The sequence below is a fragment of the Rhea americana genome, unplaced genomic scaffold (assembly GCF_003343005.1).
Source record: "Rhea americana isolate MKP2758 unplaced genomic scaffold, rheAme1 scaffold_2, whole genome shotgun sequence".
Lineage (NCBI taxonomy): Eukaryota > Metazoa > Chordata > Aves > Rheiformes > Rheidae > Rhea > Rhea americana.
Genome location: NW_028186149.1, coordinates 13,633,823 through 13,657,210, shown reverse-complemented (window position 1 = coordinate 13,657,210; position 23,388 = coordinate 13,633,823). Strand labels below are relative to the sequence as shown.

Sequence of the window (23,388 nt, the reverse complement as noted above, 5' to 3'; positions counted from 1 at the left end):
TTTCCCACGAACTCTGCTCCCCCAAGCAGCCTCTGTTCAAGGGAGGAAAACAGGAACAGGGGAGACCTGCAGCTCTGCCACGGGAGAGACTTCCAACCTTATCAGAAAAGAAAAACAAAAAAGGAAGAAACCTTGCTTTCCTTTTCCATGTGAATCTTCGGGGTCTTATGTGCAACCCAAAAGAGAAACAAGGACATACGCAATTTTCTTAGCATTTCCTGCACTGCTGAGTGCAACACACAGAAACAAACAAACAGATGCTCACAGTTATTGAAAATTTCCAGTAGCTATTTAGCTTGACGTAAGGGATAAGCTGGCTCCGGCGCGCGGCGCGTTGCTCCCCGGCGAATGATGTAACCGCCTGGCCGAGCTCCCGCGAGCCGCCGGGCTGCAGCGCGCCGGCGCCGCTCGTGCCGAGCRCAGCTGCTCCGGTTAAACCCTACCTCCCCGAGCACATCTTAAGGAAACCGAAAGAAAGAAGARGTTTGTCAGAGTTCAGCTAGCTCAGGCCATGAACTTCTACTGCAGCCGGAGCATGTAGGAGACGGGGCGACGTCCGCGCGGACCGGCCGCCGGTCGGGGAGCCGCGCTCCGCCGCCGTAAAGCCCGTCAAGCCCAAGCATGTGTTTTCAGGCGTGTTTTCCTGACTTCCCTCCCAAGAGATCACGCCAGAGGGTTGGGTTTCATCTTCAGGTAAAACGGAGCGTTTCCCAAGCAAGTAACCACAGCGCAGGCCGACACCGTTCGCTGGTACAAGAGCGCTTTATTGAACTTTCTCCCGGGGGTACTAGACGGCGTCGTAACGCTAGGCAGGTCTGTTACCACACTAAGAGTCCCGCTACAGAATTTAGGGTCTTGCTACAGGACTAAGACGTTTGTCCGTTCGGTCGAATTTCAAAGCTTTTCCTCGGCATTCGTACAGGACCCGTCCCGCTCAAACRCACGCATTAGCGGACGCGCCAGAAACGCGATACAGGACTTGGAGCAGGCGCTTTCCAGCCCAGGCCTTCGAGCGCTGCTGGGCTGGCGAGACGCGAGAGCTCGGCACAAGCATCCGCCCGGACTCTGGCGCAGGGGAGACGCCCAGCTCGTCGGGTTTTGATCACAAAGTAGACTTGCTTTTCGGGCTCGGCGCACTATTAAGGTCACGTTCTTATTTTTGATGCACTCCTTGCCATCTTTGCTCCCGTTACCAAGGAAGGTCGGTATTACTTCCGAGTAATAAGCCCTGCTTACATTCAGGAATTACATTAGTTGTTAGGCGCCTGAACGTAACTAGTTATACAAACTCATACAAACCATGCCTAAAGTCCATCCTTTCTAAGTCAAATATTATAGTTCACAGAAAAGTCTTCTCGTATGTGTTGCATGTGAATACACCTATGAGCAGTAAATGAATCACTGAGTAAATATGGCACTTTTACATATTTTCCTGGATCCCATACAGAATTAGGAAACACTCTTCTCTTAGCCGATGCATTACTAAAATACTGTAATATCGTTTTGAAAATACACCCCACAGACTAGACAGTAAGAAATTTAGAAAATTCAACAGTGCAGCTACCTGAGTTTGTTTCATGAGTTTAAACGGTTAACAGTAATTCGATATTTTACCATTCCCTGTGAGCCTGAGGCTCGCCCGCTGCTTGCCCTCACTGGTTGAAGGTCCCTGGGTGGGACCTCGGGGACGGGTGGTCCCACTGCTCTCGCCCAGCAGAAAAACAGGCCTTTTTTCTTTTTCTTTTTTTTTTAACTGGCGTTAAGCAGTTGATTTGCCTTGCGGAGGGATGGGAGAAGCGCCAGCACGGTAAAGGCAGAGGCGAAGCAGCTGGCAGGGCGGCCAGGACCGAGCTGCCAGGGAGGAGGAGGAGGAGGAGGAGGAGGAAGAGGAAGGAAACTGCCCCTCGCGGTGACACTGACTCAGCAGCCCAAAGCCTTGCAGAAGATACAGTTATCAGCGGGAAAGTGCTCAGAGCGGTATCAGTTATTCTCATGTAGAGGGTGAATACAGATACACCGGCACTCGGGTGACGGTGCCCGCAGGAGGGGCTGCACCGGTATGGGTGCCGCGGTAGCACACAACCGCCCCGACCCCAGCGGGCGCGTCTGCAGGAACGGCGCGGCGCAGGCCTCCAACCCGCAGTTACGAGGTGCGCATCGTTTCCTTCCCGAAGACAGACCACAAACTACACGTGAAACGTTAGACACAAAATAAATTACGGATTTAAATGCTACATCCAGGAATATAAAGTTTTTTTTTAACTTTAAATGTAATCCCATATTTCAAATTAAATAAGATAACTATACAGCTCCACCAATTACTTGGAYATTTTAAACGGCTTACATTCATCAGGAACAACAGCACTTTGGTTTACATGATCAAGTTAATATGAGCAATTTTTCTCCCTCACATTACATCAAAGTGAAGTACATTTAGAGTACATATACTGCCAAGCTGTTCCAATAAGTGCATTCCATACAAAGAGTAGCTCCTGCTACATCAGTTGTAGGTCTTTTACAGAACTAAATCAAACCACTTTTTAAAAGCTTGCTTTGATTCTTTCATGCCTGACCCATTTTTTGATTAATTAGATGGATCTTCTCCAGAACACAGCCAAGCCTAAAAAGTAAGTCTGACTTTAGTACTCTAGCAAGCCCACATACCAAATTGCATAGCACACCCTGGACTAATGCGGAAATACTCATTCCAGTTTGCCTYCCCACCTTCATAAGTCAGACTCTTAAAGCAACTTGATGCTTTTGAACCAAGCTCAGGAACTCGGATTAACTGCAGTTCAAGACACGCAACAGCAATTAGAGAACATTTAAAAGCAACCAACCTGACAATCACCAAACAATTATTTTACATAACTTTAAACAATCAGCAACCCAACCTCTGCTATTTATAAAAAGCACTACCTCTTACAGAAAGAAGTACTTATTTCTAGTTATCCTTGCAAAGCATTTATCCAGTGCCTGCATTTGACTCAGATATGTGCTATCTGTTGGATAGGATGAAGAGATCTTCTCCCAGCAAAATAATTTACTATCATACAGTTATTTTTGATTAGCTTAAATCAGCTTGCAAGCAGCACACAAATTGTCATGGACTACACCTGCTAAACAGTCACAAAAGAAAGCAAATGGCTGGATAAATAAAAAACTGAACATGGCTTCAGAGGATAAAATTCCTAACCTGATACATAACCATTGGAGTATTACAGATGATTACATTATTTTAAAAAGCAGGCTTCCTGCTGTATGATTTCCAATTTAATTATTAGCTGGGAGATGAAAACATAGCCTTCATCACTGTCCTCTGGTAGGCTGAGACTTTTGAGAAGTTAATGTATTCATTTAATCTCATTTCTATAAATCTGCAAATGTTCCTCTGCTGAGCTTGGTAATATGATAACAAAGCTCAGTTAAGGAGCACATTAGCTGCTAAAAACAGTATCATTTCCATGTCAGAAGCTTTACAAACTAAACATGATTTCACTTTTTTGAGTGCCATTCCAGCAAGGCGCCAAACACCCTTGTGGGGCAGGGAACGGAGGGCGCTCGCTCCTCTGTAGGACTGGACATTCAGCGGAGGACGGGCAGAGGATTTCTGGAAACAGCGTTTCACCCCCCGGGCTGCCGTTTCCAAGACGGTGACTGCTCTACACTCCTTCTGTTCAAGTCAGGAGGAAACAGGCAGCCGAATCCCTGTGCATCGTTCTGAAAATCTCCAGCGCGGACCATTTTGGTGCTGCCTCCTCCGTGCACGGTGGCCTYGTGCGGCCGGCAGCCTCGCGGAAACGGCGCTCGGGGCCGCTGAGCTCTCCAAAGGGCCTGGGGGGTTCTGCGCCTTCCCTCTGGCCACTAAAGCATCTCCAGCCCTGGTACGTAAACACCCTTTTCTACTTGCTCTGACCATCTGAGCACACCGCGTCTGAAATACAAGGGTGCTCAGCCGAGATGTGATCCTGTTAGATGCTGAACATCTTRAGCTCCTGCTGATGACCAGAGGAGATGGGGGCATCCAGCACCTGCAAGACCGCCCTTTGAAGACCACATCCTAAGGGAGTAATAAGAACCAGGAAGACCATATATTCACCTATTACAAATTATGCAATCCAAAGCACACAGCTTAAACATGGTTTCCCTGTGGGGATTAGTCAAAGAAAAAAAAAAACAGCAGATAAAACCACTTGCTTTTGTCAGTAAGAATTAAGTTACAGACACCCTTGTTCGCAGGGCAAAATAAACTTAAAAATATCTTAAAACAGTGAAAAAATACAAGAAAATTTTATTTAAAAATATATGTACTCCTTACTCCAAATTTGTTTGTACAGACAGGATTTGTTTGAAAAARAAAAAGAAATAAACATAACACTAAATGCATATTCAGAGTATGCACTTCCTACAGGCTATTTGGTAGAAGTGTATTTCTGTAAAACCGAGCGAGAGGAAGTTAGCTATTCAGCTTTCATTTGTTCCCTGACATCGGAAGGCAATGTTTCAAACAAGGCGTCCTCTACAACGAAACCAGTTCGCTTCAGAGCTCTACATTCACCAAGTTCTGGTGGGAGAATTTCAAAGTGGTTGCCTTTAATATCCAAGTAGGAGAGGAATACCAAATTACCAATTTTAGGTGATAGGACTGACAGGCTATTTTTCCCAATTTTTAGAGTCTTAAGCTTTTTGCAAAAGTATAGTTCATCTGGCACACTCTCCACTTTGTTACAAGTGATGGAAAAATACTGTAAACTTTGCAGAACTCCTATTTCTGGGGGGATAAAGCGAATGTCATTGTAAGACAAATCCAAGTATCTGATTTTGTTGCATAGGAATAGGTGGGATGGAAGAACCTCTATTTTGTTATGGCTGAAGGAAAGTCGTTCTAGGCTAGTGAGTTTCTTTATATGCTCGGGGATATATGTTATACTGTTGTACCACAGCTTTAGGATTGTCAGTTTTCTCAGATGTTGGAAACTTACTATTTCTTCAATTGACTTGAGGTTGTTTTCTTTCAAATCCAATTCCTGAAGACTGAGAAGGCTGAAGACCGCATGAGGTATGCGTTCTAAATCGCAGTGAACCAGTTCCAGCTCAGTCAAGTTGACCATCTTCTTCAGGTTATTGAGCATCACCAACTTAGTGCCATCATTATGGATGCACAGTTTTTGCAGGTGACTTGAAACATCGACTGCAGATTGTGGGATTTTGGACAAATTACTTTTAATGTAAAGAATTTTAAGGCTTTTAAGTTCCCGAAAAGACTCCAGTGTAATGTTTTTGGAAATATCATGACTTAGTGAGCCAATTAAATAAAGCTCTTCCAAATTCCTCAGGCCGTACATCCAGTGCGGCAGCTCTCTGATGTCATCAAACTTGACACTTAAGATCTTGAGATTCTCCTTCAGAAAGGCCAAGGCGGCGCTGTGGATCTTCACAGAGCACTGGTGCAACGACAGCTCTTGGAGATTGTCCAACTGTGCAATGGTTGCTGGTATCATTACGTTATTAATTATTTCAAGTTTTAAAGACTGCAGCTCAGTAATTTCAAAAACTGTGTCTGGAAGTCCAGAGAGCATGAAAAGCTGTAGCTCCAAATGGCTGTGGGAGTTTGTCTGTAACCTCTGTCGCAGTTTATCTGCAGTCCACTCATTGTTTAAGTTCAGCTGTTTCAGCTTATTTTCACTGACTTCGGACAGGAAGACAGCAAATCTCTTGGAATAGAGAGGATCATACTGATCTATCATATGAAGCATAAAAGCAAAGTCATTCTTGACATCTGGGATATCATCAATTCCTGTCTCTTGCCGAACATATTCAAAAGAATATTCTTTCAGCGAGCGATAAAACAACCAGTATAAAGTATAAAGGCATGTGAGCCCATAGATGCTTACAAAGCACAGGTAGCAGTAAGAAAGTTTAGAGAACAGATGTGCCATTGTGTGATTACAGCAAAAATTCTTATATCCTGTCATGTCTTCAATATCAACATTACAGACTACTGTAAAATTAACTTCTGAGACAAGTGCTGTGTTGTAAGCAATAATGATAAGGAATTTAATTACCTTAAGTACAGTCTGGCGAACGTACATGACATAGAGTATATCACCTTCCTCAACATGCAGTCTGAATTTCTTCACCTTCTCAAACAGTGCTTTGGCCTGTTCACCTTCTTTCTTATCTAGTGCCCCAGGTGTTCCCTTGTCCACAACCAGCTTCTCAGGGATTGATTTTAAAGACTGGGTCTTGACCAAAGTGCCTTCAGCGCTCGGCTGGATAGTGTTAGACTTGCTTACATTGTTCTTCCTGTTATCTTTCTCTTCAGAGTCCTCCCCTGACACTTCTGATAAGGCTCTTGTTGTCCAGGGAGAGTCAAAACACTTCCCAAGTATTGAAATGAAGTGCTCAATTTTGGAGCTCGATCCAGGGAACTTGAACCAGAAGTTACTACACAGCATGAAGACCAGTGTGTGTATAAGGACAAGGTAAGGGAAGTACTTGGCATACCAGTGCAGGGCACGCTCATAGCACACCTGATTTATAAAGCTGTACTGCTGAAGGTCCAAATCAGTCTTCAGTCCTTTCATTTCAACAGTAGCTGGAGCAGTGGATGGCTTGGGGGGAGGGAGAGGGGTTGTATCTGGGATTGTATGAAACATGTTGGAACTATTAGACTGGTTCTGGCAAGGCTGTATTCGCTTGGGAAGGCATATTATCTTGTCTTGCATGACCTGAAACACACAAAAAGATATCTTGTCAAATGATGCACAAACAATGGTGGCAGTGCCAGTACGCAGCTGTCCCTGGAGCTCCTCCCGTTGTCAGGCATTCCTCCTCGTAGCTCAGCGCCTGGCCCCCACTTTGTGCTATTATTATTGTTATTAGGCCACAAAGACACTTGTTCCATAGGCCAAGAACTAGGTCACCTCCTTTCATCTACGGTTAACTTTCCATGACTTGAATAAGAAGACATTGAAATAATCCAGAAAAAAGAAAAGTATGGGTAAATACATCCAGATAGGAGAAGGGAGAAGCTGCCACATTACTCTCCCCAGGGACAGTTTGTTCTGGCTTGCTGTATTCACCCTGACAAAGCGCTACCCCATGTTCAGAGACAGCTTAGGCTTGGAAGCATTGCTGCAATCATGTGGCTTTATGCCCAAACTGTGAGGTCTGGCAGGCCCAAAACAGCTGACGAAGAGCCCAGATGGGCATATCAGTGCCTGTGCCATTGTGAATCTTTGGCCTTAATAAGGATACACAGGGATAATGGAGAGCTGAAGGTGTTTACCTGCACGTGTGCACAGACTTAATTTTTATTCCATTTCTCATGTATATAAAATAGGAAGAGACAATCCTCATTCCATACACCTGTGGAATAACAGCTCTCTCCTCAGTCCATTTATAATGTAAAACAGAGCAAYCTTCTTCATTTGGGCTGGCCTCCCATGTTGGCAAACTCAGGTCAGGATGCCTTTGGGTGCCAATCATCTTCGGCTTATCTTGAGGTAAGAGTCTGAGCTCAGTGCCAGGCTCCCTCGAGGATGAAACTTAGAATTTAAAAGGCYAATCCAAGTAATAAACCAAGGAGCTCTGTTATTTGCCCTGAATGACTAATTGGGATTACCCAAACTAAGAATGTGCCTCTTGTTGTAGCGTGGACATATCYTTTGGCATCATGGTTGCTGAAAGCACTAACTATAGGTGGGCAACAAGAGCTACCATGCACGGATTCCCCCTGATAATCCACCCTGGTTCAGGGAGATGGTGAGCTGAGRCCACATGTGTTTTTAGCAGTATTAGTGCCACAACTGTTGCCACTTCAAAAACTTCTTGTTGGTAAATGTTGTTGGGTAACAGAGCTATTTGCTAATATACCATTATTTATACACTGGAACATACCTTTGGAAGTAAATTGGACAAAAAAAAAATCCCTGTGTTATTTGTAGTGTTTCCAAACATTATTTTCCAGTATGCTTCATCCAGTTAAGCAGATAAATTTAAAACTGACAGATACTCTACTTTATGTGCTTAAGCAAACATTTGGCTACTAATGCAGAATAAATCCTTCTATAGAGAGATTTTTTAACATAGACATCATGCTTTCCAAAAGATATTTGAAAAGACAATACAGGCAAAACTGCAGTTGATTTCACATAAAATTTGGGACATGGTATGTGAAAACCTTGGGCCATGTAAGGGAGCAAATTCTGCTGAAATCAGAGCTCTGTCAGTGTGTCCCTTTTGCTCCATTCCTGAGTTATGCCAAAAACCAGACATCCATGTTTGAACTAGTACTACAACCTTCTATTTTTGTACAGTCCATTCCAAACAGCAATTTCCATTTCTTTTTTGTTTTTGGCTCTTTAGCACAATTTAACTAACAGGGAGTGACAATAATGTCAATCGTTTATATGTAAGCATCTGCAGAGATGCTTTGGAATAGAGAAGGCATAATATTGATTGTGAGTAATGTTAATAAAATAAGCTTATTCATTTCAAATCTATTCGAAGCATAAAGAGAACTGTTAAGAAATTAAAAAGCCAAAGGAAAAGAAAAATAGAAATTACAAAAATATGTTTTCAAGCTCTTAGACAAAAAAAAAAGAAATAACTGTTGTTTATCTGTTTCGTCATGTCAGCTTGTGGTGACATCCAGACACAAGCTTTTGTCATGATAACCAAAGGCAACTGCCAAGCCAACAGCACTGGCACCTCTCCATTGACTCCAGTGCAGATACACTGATTTATAGTCACTAAAAGTCTGGCCTGTGTTATTTTATGTCTCTGCCTAAACAACTTGTAATTCTGGGACCAGCCAATTTTCRCTCTGTTCACCATGAACACAAGGGAATCGGGACGTGCAACGCCATCCTTCCTGGGACCTCTCCTGCCTGCATGGCTCTTCCCGTGCCCCTGCTGGCATGCCGCCGGCCTCGCACAACTCACCTGTAAGGTGCACCCGAACACGCCGATCATCAGCATGGCGACGGAGAGGTAGTCGGTGAACACGTCCCACCAGGGCTTCAGCACCCTGAAGGCTGGCTGCTGCTCCGAGAACTGCCGAAACTCCGTCACGGGAATCATCTTCCTGCAAGAGAGGCACTGGAGCGCTGAGCTGCTGCTGGTGGCAGCCCGCTCCTCCCGTCCCGCCCCATCCCCGCGCGCCCACCGGGGAGCACCACACACCTCCCTCATAGAATCAGTAAGGTTGGAAGGGACCTCTGGAGATCATATAGTCCAACCCCCCTGCTCAGCAGGGTCACCTAGAGCACGTTAGATAGGGTTGCATCCAGGCGAGCCTTGAAGATCTCCASAGAAGGAGACTCCACAGCCTCTCTGGGCAACCTGKKCCAGTGCTCCRTCACTCTCACAGGGAAGAAATTCCCGCTCACGGTCAGGCAGAACTTCCTGTGCTTCGATTTCTGCCCATTGCCTCTTGTCCTGTCACATGGGACAACTGAAAAGAGTTTGTCCCCGTCCCCTTGACACCCTCCCTTCAGGTACTTGTACACACTGATAAGATCCCACCTCAGTCTTCTCTTCCCCAGGCTGAAGAGGCCCCGCTCTTGCAGCCKTTCCTCACAGCACAGATGCTCCAGCCCTCTGATCATCTTTGTAGCCCTACGCTGGACTCTCTCCAGTAGCTCCATGTCTCTCTTGGACTGGGGAGCCCAGAACTGGACACCAGACTCCAGATAAGGCCTCACCAGGGCTGAGTAGAGGGGCAGGATCACCTCCCTCGACCTGCTGGCAACAGTCTTCCCAGTGCACCCCAGGAGACCATTGGCCTTCTTGGTCACAAGGGCACATTGCTGGCTCATGGTCAACTTGTCATCCACCAGCACTCCCAGGTCCTTCTCTGCAGAGCTGCTCTCCAGAAGGTCAGCCCCCAGCTTGTACTGCTGCCTAGGGCTATTTCTCCCTAGGTGCAGGACTCTGCACTTGCCCTTGTTGAACCTCATGAGGTTCCTCTCTGCCCAGCTCTCCAGCCTGTCCAGGTCTCTCTGAATGGCAGCACGGCCCTCAGGTGTGTCAGCCACTCCTCCCAGCTTGGGATCATCCGCAAACTTGCTGAGGAGGCACTCTGTCCCCCTCATCCAGGTCATTGATGAAGAAGCTGAACAGGATGGGACTCAGTACTGAGCCCTGGGGGACACCACTAGCCACAGGCCTCCAACTAGACTCCACGCCACTGATGATGACCCTCTGAGCTCTGCCTTTCAGCCAGTTCTCAATCCACCTCACTGTCCACTCGTCTAACCCACATTTCCTGAGCTTGTCTAGGAGGATGTTATGGGAGACAGTGTCAAAAGCCTTGCTGAAGTCAAGGTGGACAGCGTCCGCTGCTCTGCCCTCCTCTACCCAGCCAGTCATTCCATCCTAGAAGGCTATCAGATTGGTTAGGCAGGATTTCCCCTTGGTGAATCCAYGCTGGCTACTCCTGATCACCTTCTTTTCCTCCATATGTCTGGGGATGACATCCAGAATGAGCTGTTCCATCACCTTTCCAGGGATGGAGGTGAGGCTGACCAGCCCATAGTTACCTGGGTTACTTCTTGCCCTTCTTGAAGACTGGAGTGACACTGGCTTTCTTCCAGTCCTCAGGCACCTCTCCAGTTCTCCAGGACCTTTCAAAGATGATGGACAGTGGCCTGGCAACAACATCCGCCAGCTCCCTCAGTACTCGTGGGTGCATCCCATCCAGGCCCATGGATTTGTGGACGTCTAGCCTGCCCAGAAGGTCTCTAATTCTGTCCTCCTCAACCAAAGGAAAGTCTTCCCTTCTCTGGACTTTCTCCCTCATGTCCAGGCTACGGGATTCATGGGGGCTGCCCTTAGCAGTGAAGACTGAAGCAAAGAAGGCATTCAGTAATTCTGCCTTCTCTATACCCCTTGTCACCAGGGCCTCTGCCCCGTTCAGTGGCGGGCCCACATTTTCCCTAGTCCTCCTCTTGCTGCTGATGTATCTGAAGAAGCCATTCCTGTTGTCCTTGACATCCCTTGCCAGATTCAATTCCAGCTGGGCCTTAGCCTTCCTCGCAGCATCTCTACATGCCCTGACTGCATTCCTATAATCCTCCCAAGTAGCCTGTCCCCTCTTCCACATTCCACGTATTTTCTTCTTCTGTTTCAATTTGGCCAAGAGCTCCTTGCTCACCCATGCAGGTCTCCTGCCCCTTTTGCTGCACTTCTTACTCATAGGGATGCACCGCTCTTGAGCTTGGAGGAAGTGATGTCTGAATACTAGCTAGCTCTCCTGGACCCCCCTTCCTTCTAGGGCCTTAACCCATGAGACTCCATCAGTTAGGTCTCTGAAGAGCCTGAAGTCCACYCTCCTGRAGTCCASGGTTACAATCCTGCTTGTTGCCTTACTTCTTTCCTGCAGGATCCTGAACTCCACCATCTCATGGTCACTGCAGCCAAGGCTGCCCCCAACCTTCACATCTCTAACCAGTCCCTCTCTGTTGGTAAGGACAAGGTCCAGCAGGACACCCTTCCTCGTAGGCTCCTCCACCATTTGCGACAAGAAGTTATTGGCTCAGACCTCCTAGTCCCATTTAGCTGCCGTGCTTCACTCGCTCACATTTTGCTCATAGCGGTTTCAGGGATGCTTTGGAGTATTTCTGTGCATGCTCACTGCAGTTTTAAATCTATTACGTTTGAGCACGAGCTGCTGAAGTGCCTTAGCTAGCCGAAACCACAGGCGGTAGAGGCAGGTCAAGGGCTCTGCCTCCACCTCAGAGGTCTAGCCGTATATCATCACTTCCTCGGAGAAATCAGCTAATGCACAGGCACATACAGGCAAAGGAACCGGTCTCGGAGCCCACAGCACATTGTGTAACTGAACCCCGAGACCAAAACAGCACAGAAACTCCCCAGTCGGTTACGATGGAAGCATAAATCCCCATGGGAGTGTAACAAAAACAGTCCCAAGGGTAGTTTACAAAAACTGTCCTGTGGCTAATGTCGTAAACGCTCACCACAAKCGCTTTGCATCGCAGTAACATTTAAGGAGTCTGTGACCCCGGCTCAGCCGAGCACGGGGACGCGTTAGCGGGGGGCTGGTGCCATCCAGCCGCGTGTGGGTTCGGGGTCAGCGTGCGCTCGGTGACACAGCGCYGTGGGCGCTCGGAGCGGCCCGCGGCCGGGGAGCTCCACGGCTCGCGTGGTCATGCCCATCTCTGTCTGGAACGGCTGGAGATCCCCGGGAGGAAGGCAAGCCGTCCTCTTCAGCAAGTTCATCGGGGAGGATGCCAGCCTGGCTTCCCCCAGCCGGGTTAGAAGCAGCGGATAGCTATGCCGCGTCCACGCCAACAGCCCTAAGCTGTTGCAGTGGGGGTGATGGTATGCAGCAGTCTTTATCAAATTACACCCGGTCAGGAGCCACTCTTCTGATTTTTGCGTGCTTATCTCCCAAACGCTCAGCAGACACGTCAGGGGAGATAGGCTGCTATGGCAGAGCAGCGGCTCGGGTAGCTGCTGGGACAAATCCTTCTCACCTCACTTTTCTTTTTGAAACACCAGTGGAAAAAAAAAAAAAAGGACCTTGCGAATTCATTCGAGGTGCCGCGCGCAGCTTTACGCACAGCCCCGGCCCCGGCTCGGCAGACCGCTGGGGGAGGCGACGCTGGGCTGGCGGGCTGCCGGCTCCCCCCGCGCCCGGGGAGGTAACGCCACGCCAGAGCGGAGAGCAGCCTGCACCGAGCACCCTTCAGCCCCCACGTCGATCTCACGGCCACTGGTAGGGAATTACTCTCCTCTTTATTCCCAGACAAAATCTAGGTGGTTGGCAACAGCTGCTGGCAAGCTTAAAAAAAAATTATTTTTCTACCAGACATTCAAAAAYGTAGAAAACTCCTGAAGGAATACACTAACAAAAACATTAACTTCTCAGTTGCCACGAAYGGTCCTGTTCAAAGCTTTGCAGCTATCTGCAGCTGCAGGCTCAGGTTTTGAGGCCAGTTAGCTGCACGGAGCACTGTTGGTACGTGAAAGTACATGTAACAACCARCTGCTTTAAAAATCATGGCAGCTTGATCGCTTTCCTCGCGAAGGGCGGCAGGACGGCAGCCGGGGCTGGAGCCGGCTGTGAACGACGAGCAGGGACCGCACACACAGCCGCAAAGCAACCTGGCTGCTGCATCTGACCGGCCTCAGCCTGGTTTTCAGGGGCCTCCGTGCGSGATAGATTTGCTTGGTTTCTTGTAAGTGACGTGTGGGGAATTTAGAGGAAGGCAGGAAGTCCCTGGCACCGCAAATACACGCTGCCCGGACGCCCGCAGCGGCCGCGGTCCGCACCGCGCGGCTCCCCACGCCGTCACCCCGGTCAGTGGGCGAGCGGGGGAGACCTGCCCTCGGGAAGCCTCCCCAGCGGCGGGGATGGAGAGCTTGCAGTCCAACATCAGACATCAAAAGAAGTTTGTTCTCTCGTTGTTAAAATCTAACGTTGCTGCATGACGGCAATGTTATTGCATATCGTAACGGTAAGTGAACCAGTGATGCCTGGCTAACGACAGACCGCTGCGCAGAGGGTCCGGGAAGCACGAACTGTCTTCTGCTCAGAGTCTGGGAAATGCCCATCTTAAGTTAAAAACTAAATTGTAAAAGAAGGGCTTAAGAARAAAAGACATTCACAAGAAGCGTTAAATGGAGACGAGACACGAAGGAAGGGGACGACTGCTTCCTAACGTTCTCTGGAGAAAACACGTTGCTTCCTCCGTTACTGCGCTGGCAGCAAAGAGAAGATGCTGGAAAGCAGCGCAGGGAAGCCTGGCCTGAGCGTGCTGCTGGCAACCGACCGCATGGAAAGCAGAATCGTACTAAGCTGTATCGTACTCATCCCCCTCCTCCCTATAACCGCGCTCACGTTCTCGCTTGTGCAGTGACCGAGAGGACGTTACTAGCAGCGGCTTCTGAGGCCCCAGGGAAGGCACAGCAGGTCCACGTGGCTAAAAGCATGCCCCAAAATCTCCTGCGGGCCATGGCAAGAGCCCAGCTCTCCCGAACGGATACACCCCGGGCCGCGCTCCCGAGGGAGGCATTGACCATCACACGCAAGCCAGGTCCGTGCAAAATACAGTCAGTCAGTCTGTAACCTGCTCATTCATTTAAACAGATCAAAACAGAGATGCTAAAAAGTCATATTGCAGCCCAAARAGTGATCATCAGAAGAGCACATCAACCTGCTGTAGCCTCCTGTTCCTCTGGCAAGGARATATTAAAGAGGAAAAAAAGGAGTTCTGAATTCCAGCTGGTAAAAACTAAGACCRTATTACTAATTTCAGTTCACCTGCACTCAAAACGCTATCTACAGGCACAAGATATGGTCACTGAGATGCGGAATCTCACTGATGATAAATATTATTCTAAGCCACTTTACAGAATTTTTGAATTCTAAATATTGAACTAGTTCGTTCAATTAATATCAGAACACTTTCAATTTTTTTTCTCTCTTGCATTTCTAGTAATCTCTAGAGAAAAGAAAACTGTACATGAGATAAGTCTGGTTCTCTGCTACCAGAAGGAATCCCCAAAGGAGCTCAGGTTAAGAGAAGTTGTATGGGCTTGATAAACAGTGCTGCAGAAAAGAGCTGAAGGTATGCCAGATTAAAAAAAAAAAAAAAGGAGAGAAATTAGCAGAGATTTTTTACTGTTATTTTAAAGTTTCTAGGAGACAAAGAAGATCAGTATGCAATAACAAGAGGGAATACTGGGATCCAGGAACAAGGAGGATGTGCAAAGAGTCCCCAGCTCCCCCCGCAAAGGAAAAGGAGAGTCAAATATAGCATCCTGAAGGAACATGCAAAGACTTGAAGATAACAAACAAACAGACATGGCTTCTGCTGGAAATAGAGATGTGGAAAAGAACCAAACAAAACAATCAGGTCCAAACTCTTTGCTGATTTAAACAGGCAGTTTCCAGCTAAGTTTCAGATATTTACTCCCACAGAAACACTGACCACAGAAATCAGCTAATGCATGGCCAGTTGGGAGCAAGGCATAAGACCTAGAAGAGCTCAGGGGAATGAACAGACCTGAGAGAGAAAGAGAAGTCTTGGGAACAGGTTTTGACTCATTAACAAACGAGCGATTAAATCCAAGGACGACTCTGAAATGGCCACACCACGGTGCAGACCAGCTCCTCTGCAGCGGGCCCCCCGCGGCAGGAAGGGGGAAGGACGGCGGGGGCTCAGCCGGGAGGCAGCGAAGCCTCTCGCCAGCGCCGCTAAAGAGACGAGCGTGCGCCTCCAGCCCGGGCAACGCCGGGGCGCGCTGCGGAGCAGCGGGGACACGAGCTTCCCGAGGGCCGGCAGCGCCTCGGCGCGCGACGGGCCGGGGCGTCAGCGGGTCCCCCGGCGCCCCCGCTCCGGCGGGCTCTCCCGCGCTCCGGCACCTCCGGCATCCGTGCTGGGTCAGCAAAGCCGCTTCGCCAGCGGGCAAAAACATCCCGCTGACGAGTACGGTTTGCAGCGCTGCCGCCACCCTGCCTCCGCGGGCGACACAAAGCAAGGGGACCGACGCTCTCCCCGCCACAGCACGGCGCGGCCACGCTGGCACTGCTCCTGGCCGGGGGGCTCCGCACYGGGAGCCGGTGCAGCAAGGGACCACCCCGGCCTCACAGACCGGCTCCGCGACCCCCCGGCGGGGAGGCCTTCGGGGCGCGAGCGCCTGCGGGCTGGGCTGCAGCCGCACGTGCGCGACCCCGGTCGGAAGCAGGGCCCCCGGCGCCAGACGTGCGGGGGACGTGAAAGCTCACGCGCTCACCTTGCCCGAAACCKGTGCGATCCCCCCGCTCTTCCCCGCTAGCACCTTGGAAGGTGCTTTGCAGTTAGAAAGAAGTAATACATTAATATTCAGCTCCAACACATCCCTGCATAAAAGTGATTTTGGCATCTAACAGCTCCCGAGCCCTGCGCTCCAGCTATTGCTAGGTAACTGCTGCTATTTTTAAGCAGACTCTTTCAGAGTAACTTAATTCACTTTCTGCAGCACGGCAGTGCCCGAACCCCGCCACCAGCCCTCAGCTGAGTTTGGGGGCGCACTACCCGAGGGCGCTCCTCCCCGCGCCCCCCGGCGCCCGACACCCGCCGAGGCCGGCACGGCGGAGAGGAGCCACGCCGGGACGGCCCCGCGCGAAACCCAGCCCGGGGACCCGCCGAGGCCGCCGAACCGGAGACGCGGGAACGGAGCACGCGCCGGGCGAGGCACAACCCGCCGCCCCGGCTGTTTCAAACACGCTGCAAGGCGTTCGGATAAACTACGAAACGCCTCTTGGGAATATCGCCGCAATAGGTCTCTGGGCTGGTCCCCACAGGCGATTTACAGCGTATTTATCTGCACTGAAGGAGCGGAGCGGGGCTCACGAAGCAGGGAGGCCGCTGCGCTCAGGGGAACGCGGAGCCGTGCCCRCGCGCCCCAAACGCCGCCGCGCGCCCCAGCGCCGCCGGCTGCAAGCGCTTCCCGCTCCGCGGAGCCGCTGCTTTTCGGGAGCGCCGCAACGCCTGCCTCGGCTGCCTGGGGCCGGGAGCGACGTCACCGGCAACACCGGGCCCGCGGCTGCCCTGGAAAGGAGCATTTTACGCTTCACTTTGCCTGGTTGGGAACTACACGTTGAGACAGTTAAATGCACAAGGATAAGGGAGCTCTGCAATTAAGCTCACAGCGAGGTATTCTTAAATACTGGATTTAGCCAAACTCACCGCTCCAGGCAGAGCCCGAGGGCTCCGGGCCACAACCCCTCTAGCCCGGCCGGCAGGCGCAGCCCGGCACGGGAACGGCGCGGTGCTGCCGGCACGGGCCACGCGCGCGGCCGGCTGCAACCCTGCCAGGCCTTTACCGAGGGGGATCCCGGGAACGTCTGCGAGAAAAGGCCCGTCTCCCTTTAAAAATGTTCTAAAACTAGAATTTAGCCAAAAATTGCTCAAATCATTTCCGAGAACAAGCTTAGGGGAGCGCACATTGGACTATACATAGCACTTGCAGTCTTTTTATTTTAAGTTTTCCAGATCCTCATGCTCTGGAGCATGGCCCAAAGTTTGGCCTGTGTATCAGGGATGCACTTTTCCGTACTGGGAACAGCTGCCCACAGCTGGCTAGTTTACAAACCTCTGGAAACCGCGGTTTCACCCACATCCTTTGATGTGAGCCGCTAGAAGGGCTGAACCCCGGTCTGCGGCCCTGCCCCAGGGCCTCGCAGCTCCTGGCGCTGCCCAGCCGGCACCGTGGGCCACGGGAAGGGCCCGGCTTCATTTAACCACTTTACCAGGAAAGAACAAAAACAGAGTAGACTAAACGGGAAATACTATGGTAAGGGCTGTAATTAGCAGTCCTGCTTCCCAAGAGCTCAAAGTTAATCCTTATCTGATTGGGTGTACAGTGAAAATAACATCTGAACTACCACAAAGTTCTGGTAATTCAGTTTTGATAATTATCTTGCTATATATTTGTAAAAATGTGTTTGCATATACGCATCTATACATATATACACACACACACATATATATTTGCTTATACGCATATATATATATATACACACACATACATATTTGCAATTTTGGTCAGTGTTGGTTTGGCCAGGTCCCATGTAACATACAGCAAATACCTCTGACTAACTTCTCTCCATATCTGAGGTATTTAAGGATAACAGTTCTCCCAGCTAGGCCCTACATTGCTGTTTCCTGTGAAAAATTCTGCTGGAAGCTACTTTGAAAACTGACTATTTGATAATATGGCAAAAAAGTATCACTTGTTGCCAGTTTTTCAAACGCAAGGGGCTACTTTTAGTTCTGTTGATTATAACAGAGGTTTTCATAGCAAAAAAATACCAGTATTTGGAAGCAAGAAATACAAACAAATGATGCTGTTGCTCAAATATAAATCCCAAGTTAAAGGAGCTGGAAAGTCTTTAAAAGCCATCTAAAAAACAATCTGTTCACATCCAAACAGTTATTTTTAAAAGTCCATGTGTTTACTGCATTTTCAAACAAACTACTTGAAATTCATCATCTCGGGGCTGTGGATGGCGAGGGAACGTGGCCCGGAGGAAGGGCAGAGCGTGAGCAAGGACTGCCCATCCGGCCGCTGCTGCGTGGGGCAAACCACACCGCCCCGCCGTGCCCGGCTGCTCCGGCTGCAAAGCACACGGTCTTCTACTTTCTTCATGACCTTTGGTGGAAAGTATGAATGAATAGTACTACAAAACAGTGAAATATTTTTGCCAGTTCTCTGAAAATGACTGAGTCTAAACTGATAGCAAGTTAAAACTTGTTCTGTAAAGCCATTGGAATTAATTCGATTTGATACTACCCGTAACAGAAGTTATCTGGGTCAACTTACAGCAGTCTGCATTTTGTGAAGCAGACAGAAACATAATCAGTCTAAAGACTATATCATTCCAACCCCCAGATTTTGGCAGTCCTACAAAACTTGTCCAACCTGTGCAGTTTGCACATGGACAACGCTCCCCACGGCAGGGCTGGCGGAGGGGCCCATGAACCGGCCCCTCATCGCAGCCGCTCAGGGCAGCAACGAGATTTCATTTCCAGGTGTCCTGATCTGAGRAAGCTCCATTTTGCCACCCGAAAGCCAGCCCGGAGGCACAAACGTACGGGTGAAGCCTGGCCTCTCTGCGGCTGCCCTGGGGGCAGGCACCCAGCGCAGGAGCATCACGGGGCTCCCGGGGGGCAGAAACCCCTCCCTGCTCTGCGCCAAGCGCTGGCGATACCCTCGGCTGCTGCCGTATGAGCTCCAAGTCCCAAGTCCAGAAATCACAGGAGACACAGAGGAAGCAGCTTTAACAAACTGCATTTCAACATATACCTTGCAATTCCCAGCTATGCATACAGTAAATGCTGCTTTGGCAATAGGAACCCAGACAAAAACCTCGCTGTTTGGTTTAACTGAGCCACAGTACATTTTCATGTATTACACACCAAAAATACTTCCTCTTGTCAGCAGCTCTTTGACTTCTACTTGGCTGGACTGAAGACAAAAAAAAAAAATGTTCAGGGCTGGGCTCTGCCAGATAAAATCTCGGTGAAATCAATAGGAGTTCATTTTGTACCAAGCACATCGGACTGTATGCAGATTTGGCTTTGCTTAACTATTTGTCTGATTTTAAAGAAAAGTGGACTGTACACATTTCCATGTCAAAAAGACTGCTTCAAAGGCAATACTCACCATTTTGCAGCTTTGGGAATAGCATTCTTAGTTTATCAGGGCTATCTTTCAAGTTGAGGGCCCTCTTCCCAGAGCTGCAAGATGTTCTTAATGTGAGTGAAAACTCTTAAAAGTAAAACCAAAGTACTGAGTAAGAAACTATTCAGAAAGTGTTATTTTTGTACTCCTGAGACACATCTAAATGACTGAGAAGTAAATTCATATCAGATTTTAATCAATATTACACCAGGTTTTCCACAAACACTTATTTAACTATTCTGTTCATGAAGACAGAAACAGTTCTCGGTTTCACAGAATAGAAAATATTGCATAAACTAAAACCAGTCATTGACAAGAAAAATTTTTCAGGGACCTTTGTCTGACACCAGTGCTCATAATAAAATATTTTCAGCTGATATAATTAAAAATTAATTCCTAATTGGGGCAGGAAACACAAAGGGTCCATTCTGAGTCTTAAATAGCTCAGCCATCTGAAAAGTTAGTTAAAAACATTTTATGCAGTGACTGAGCCAAAAACATTAAAGAAATGCCTGCTTTCATGATTTGCGAGACGTCTTCGTATAAAGGATCTTTTCTGCTCCTGCCTGCACGTCGCACAAGAGGGCTTTCTAAAGCTCCGATAGTCTCATAAACACGAATCCCAACGCACCTGGATAAACACCCAGGTATTCTCAGCCTGAAACATACCTGTGGCATTTTCCTGCCCTAACACCATCCTTTGRGATACAAATCTCCACCGATAAAAACACAGCTCAGTCTCATCCTCTCTCCTGACAGACTGGGAAAAACTACTGCAGATGAACTGAAGCACGTGAAAGAAGCTGGGGAGACGACCTCCACACACCCAAAGATAAGCACAAACCGCTACAGAATCTGAACCACTGTTCCCACAGGGCTTTTAAATAAACTCCAGGGATCTGGAAAAGCAGAGTTAGCCGTCTAGATTCTTTATTGGACCTTTTCAGACYGCTGTCCAGCCACGGCCTGCCTGCTGAGGAGGGATGAGCACTAAACTAGGTTCCCCCCAAAGCATCTTGCTGCATCAAGGAACAGAAGAGAAGGCCACGTCCATCAGGCCCAGCCGCGCGAGATCAAAGCGCTCGCTCGTGGGGTGCGGACCGTGCCACGGCAGGCGTGTGCAGCGCCCTGACGTTACGTTGTCATGGATAAATCATGGCAAAGAGCAAATATTCTTTTCAACCACAGTGCGCTTCACAAAGGGCTTTTCTGAACGTATTGTCTGMGCGCAGCCCTCCCGCCCCGTAAGCTTGCGCGGAAACAATCCACCGCCGGGACAGCTCATCGGGAAAGCATTCACATTGACTGGAAATGAGAAGACTTATCTCACAGCGGTCTCCCTTACAGTACTGAAATTGCTTGCYAACAACAGCGTGCGCCGCTGAGCCSCTGCACTGAGACGTAAATCACACGTGTGCCGGGGTATTACAGCCGGGGCACGGCTCGACRCGGGCTCCGCTTCGCCGGGTGCTCAACAGCACACAACTAGTCCAAGCTCCCACCTTATTTTCGATGGTGAGCACAGAAAAATGGAGATATTCGCAGCATTTCAGCAGTCTTAAGGCTGGTTTGTCACATTCTGGGTTCCTGTGAATACAACATCACTATCTGCTGCAGCCAGTAAAGGGAGAGGTGGGCTGGCACCTCACCCTCTTCTGCAGACCATTGCTTAGCCCAGAATTTGAAGTAGGTGCAAGAGGCCAAACGCTGCTCACCTGAAAGTCAGCAGGAAAGTTAAAGCTTACTTTGACAGAGAGAAATAGGTCTGTAATGCTACTCTACAGGAACAAAAACTTTCTCCTATGTGTTGTTCAAAACTTGGAGGAATTTTGTAAGCTCATCCTGACATTGCTGTTAGAACAGTGGCATCTTGCACATATTTTGTTAGCAGAGCAACAAAAGGGATTTGTTTTACTTTATAAACAAAATTCAAACACAATAAAAAAACTCCTACATACTATTGCTATGGTTATCTGAGCTACCTCAGCAAGCCAGGAAAAAACGTACACTTCAGCTTAAAGGAGAATTCTCCCAAATTCTCAGAAAATGCGCAAGGCGTTTGTATGGCACTATCCTACCCTTTAAAAAAATTTGACCTGATCAGACACTAGACTGCAAATCAGCCCCTTCATGGGAGATAGGAACAGAGTTGACAGAATCTCCATACTGGAAAAAGTGCAAAAAAGGAACACATTGGAACAAGCTTATGTCTCCCTGAATGATACAGCTCTAACATCCATTCTTCACCTGATTAGCTTCTTGTGTCAGGCACTAAAATGTGAGATGAATACAGCGCTGAGGAGCTGACTCAGGGTCTGCCAGGTTTAAAGGCATTTCTAAGAGACTTTGCCTGGGGATGAGATGATGACGCCTGCCCTGTATTATCAAGAAAAGCAACGGAGCGAACGGCACCTTCATGCATGCCCCAAAAGATGAATCAAACCCAGTACCTTTTTAGAGGGAAAAAGATCTTAAAAACAGAAAGTCGTTGTACTATAGCTCGAGTTTGCATCAAAGTAGCATTGCACAAAATCTCTGGACAAACAGCTAAGGGCTGAAAGAGAGAAAAGTTTCCATTCTGTTGCCCATGTGAAATCCAACGCTTGTTGCCATTCTTCTGTCAAATCATTTTGGAAGGAAAATGACTCCTTTGCTCTACTACATGAGGCTTTTAAGAAAACATTTTGCAGTTATTTTTATTTTTTCTGATGTAAAATGTTTCCTTTTCAGATTTTTCTTTACTACACAGCACTCTCTCCCACCCTCACGACTTAGTGTCAGCGAAGACTGTATCTTTTAACTAAGTTTTTTCGTAGAGTAAAAATCCTGTAGAACTACCCATTAGCTCCCGTTATTGTGAATTGTTTGGAGTTTCATCTAAGCTTTTGTATTTCCTGCGGCACTCAGAAGGGCTGGGCTGGGAAATGCCTTTCTGGCGGCGAACGGGGTCCGCTGGAACCGGCCGCTCCCTTGGGTCAGCGGACAATCGGAGGAACTGCTTCTCCCGGCCACTTCTGTCGCGCTTCATCAGTTTGGGTTTTGCCGCGTCGGCGCTTCGGTCGCACTGCTTAACCCTCTCAGCGGCCCAGGCACCACGCGCCCTGCTCCTGCTGGAGCCCCTTGTCGAGGGCCTGAAAGACAAGCGATGATTTGGGATGCCTCCACCTCAGGAAGTCAACTCAAAGCGCTACAGAAACCCACTTCAAGATGGCATCGAGCAGCAGAGCAAGGGACTTCCGCAAAGAGTCACCTGATTTTGTTCTTSCCCGAGTACGGGACCAGCCCTATAACGCAGCTACGTTTTAAGGTTTTGATCAAAAAGTTTCTTTTTAAAGTTGCTTAAAAGAATAAGGAATAGCCCAAAAACACGAAATGTTCTGTTACCGTAAAGCCTTGGCGGGGGCCCCGTTAGTACTCAAACTGGAAGAAAACGGCGTAAGAGGTGCTACGCACTGTAGCAAACTCCGAACACAACCGGAGAAGCAAAATGACTCACAAGGGCCGGGCTGAGCACCAGCATCCGTGGGCAGCGCCACGCCGCTCCGGGAGCCGGGATGCCTGGACTGAACGGGCAGCCGTGGGGGCTGGAGCCGGGAGAAGGAGCGGATGCTGAAACGGGAGCCCGGGGAGGGAGCGCTACCCTTCTACCTGCTTTGGCCATGTCAGAAAGAAAAGTAAAAGCAGCTCTAAAGTATTGGGGGGGACAGGAAATATGTCTACTTTGTTGAACTTGGGACTTTTTCTTTTCTTATTTCCAACACTGCTATCTATTTTGCAGGGTCCCTATCTGCCCACCTCCGTTTTCTCTATAGCATCATCCAAGCCTAAGTGCTCTTTAGGAGCAAAAACACACAGGCGTTCAAGCAGTGCTCTTCATAACATGAAGTCATTTTTCCACAGAAAGTGCTTATTCCAGAAGTGAAAAAACAAACACACCATAACTGATATACTTATTTGTACGACAAAATTCCTCACTTTTAAGCATTTTCATCGCAAAGGCCTCAGAGCAGCGCGCACGCGGGCTCCTCCGCCAGCCTCCCCTTTCGCTCAGCCAGCCCTCCCGGCGGCCGCATCAACCGCTCGCTGCGAGGCAGCAGCGGAAGCCGCCGCCGCGCCGAGCCCGGCGCGACTGACGGACGCCCAGGCCCCGTCGGGGCTGCGGTCTCGTACCTGCGCCGCCGCCCCGGC

The 23,388-nt window shown here is 48.8% G+C and overlaps 1 protein-coding gene and 1 long non-coding RNA gene across 2 annotated transcripts; one reads left to right on the top strand and one right to left on the bottom strand.

Annotated features, from left to right (window-relative positions):
* Positions 1-743: 743 nt before the first annotated feature.
* Positions 744-23,186, bottom strand: LRRC8C (leucine rich repeat containing 8 VRAC subunit C). Its single transcript, XM_085303530.1, has 3 exons — positions 21,651-23,186; positions 8,950-9,091; positions 744-6,731 (listed from the first exon to the last, which is right to left on the bottom strand). Exons 1-3 carry the CDS (start codon positions 21,710-21,712, stop codon positions 4,461-4,463), a joined length of 2,475 nt encoding a protein of 824 aa, XP_085159656.1. The 5' UTR covers positions 21,713-23,186; the 3' UTR covers positions 744-4,460.
* Positions 12,582-22,911, top strand: LOC146596771 (uncharacterized). Its single transcript, XR_014895680.1, has 2 exons — positions 12,582-12,745; positions 19,960-22,911. It is a non-coding gene; the product is annotated as an uncharacterized LOC146596771 (long non-coding RNA).
* Positions 23,187-23,388: the final 202 nt, after the last annotated feature.

What these genes read in the sequence shown, in the direction of transcription:
- LRRC8C (XM_085303530.1), bottom strand. Translation starts at nt 21,712, where the DNA reads ATGCAAACTCGAGCTATAGTACAACGACTTTCTGTTTTTAAGATCTTT. An exon ending in ATCTTTTTCCCTCTAAAAAG is followed by an intron (nt 9,092 to 21,650) that starts GTACTGGGTTTG and finishes CCTCTCTTGCAG; the next exon opens with GAAGATGATTCCCGTGACGG. An exon ending in TGTTCGGGTGCACCTTACAG is followed by an intron (nt 6,732 to 8,949) that starts GTGAGTTGTGCG and finishes TGTGTGTTTCAG; the next exon opens with GTCATGCAAGACAAGATAAT.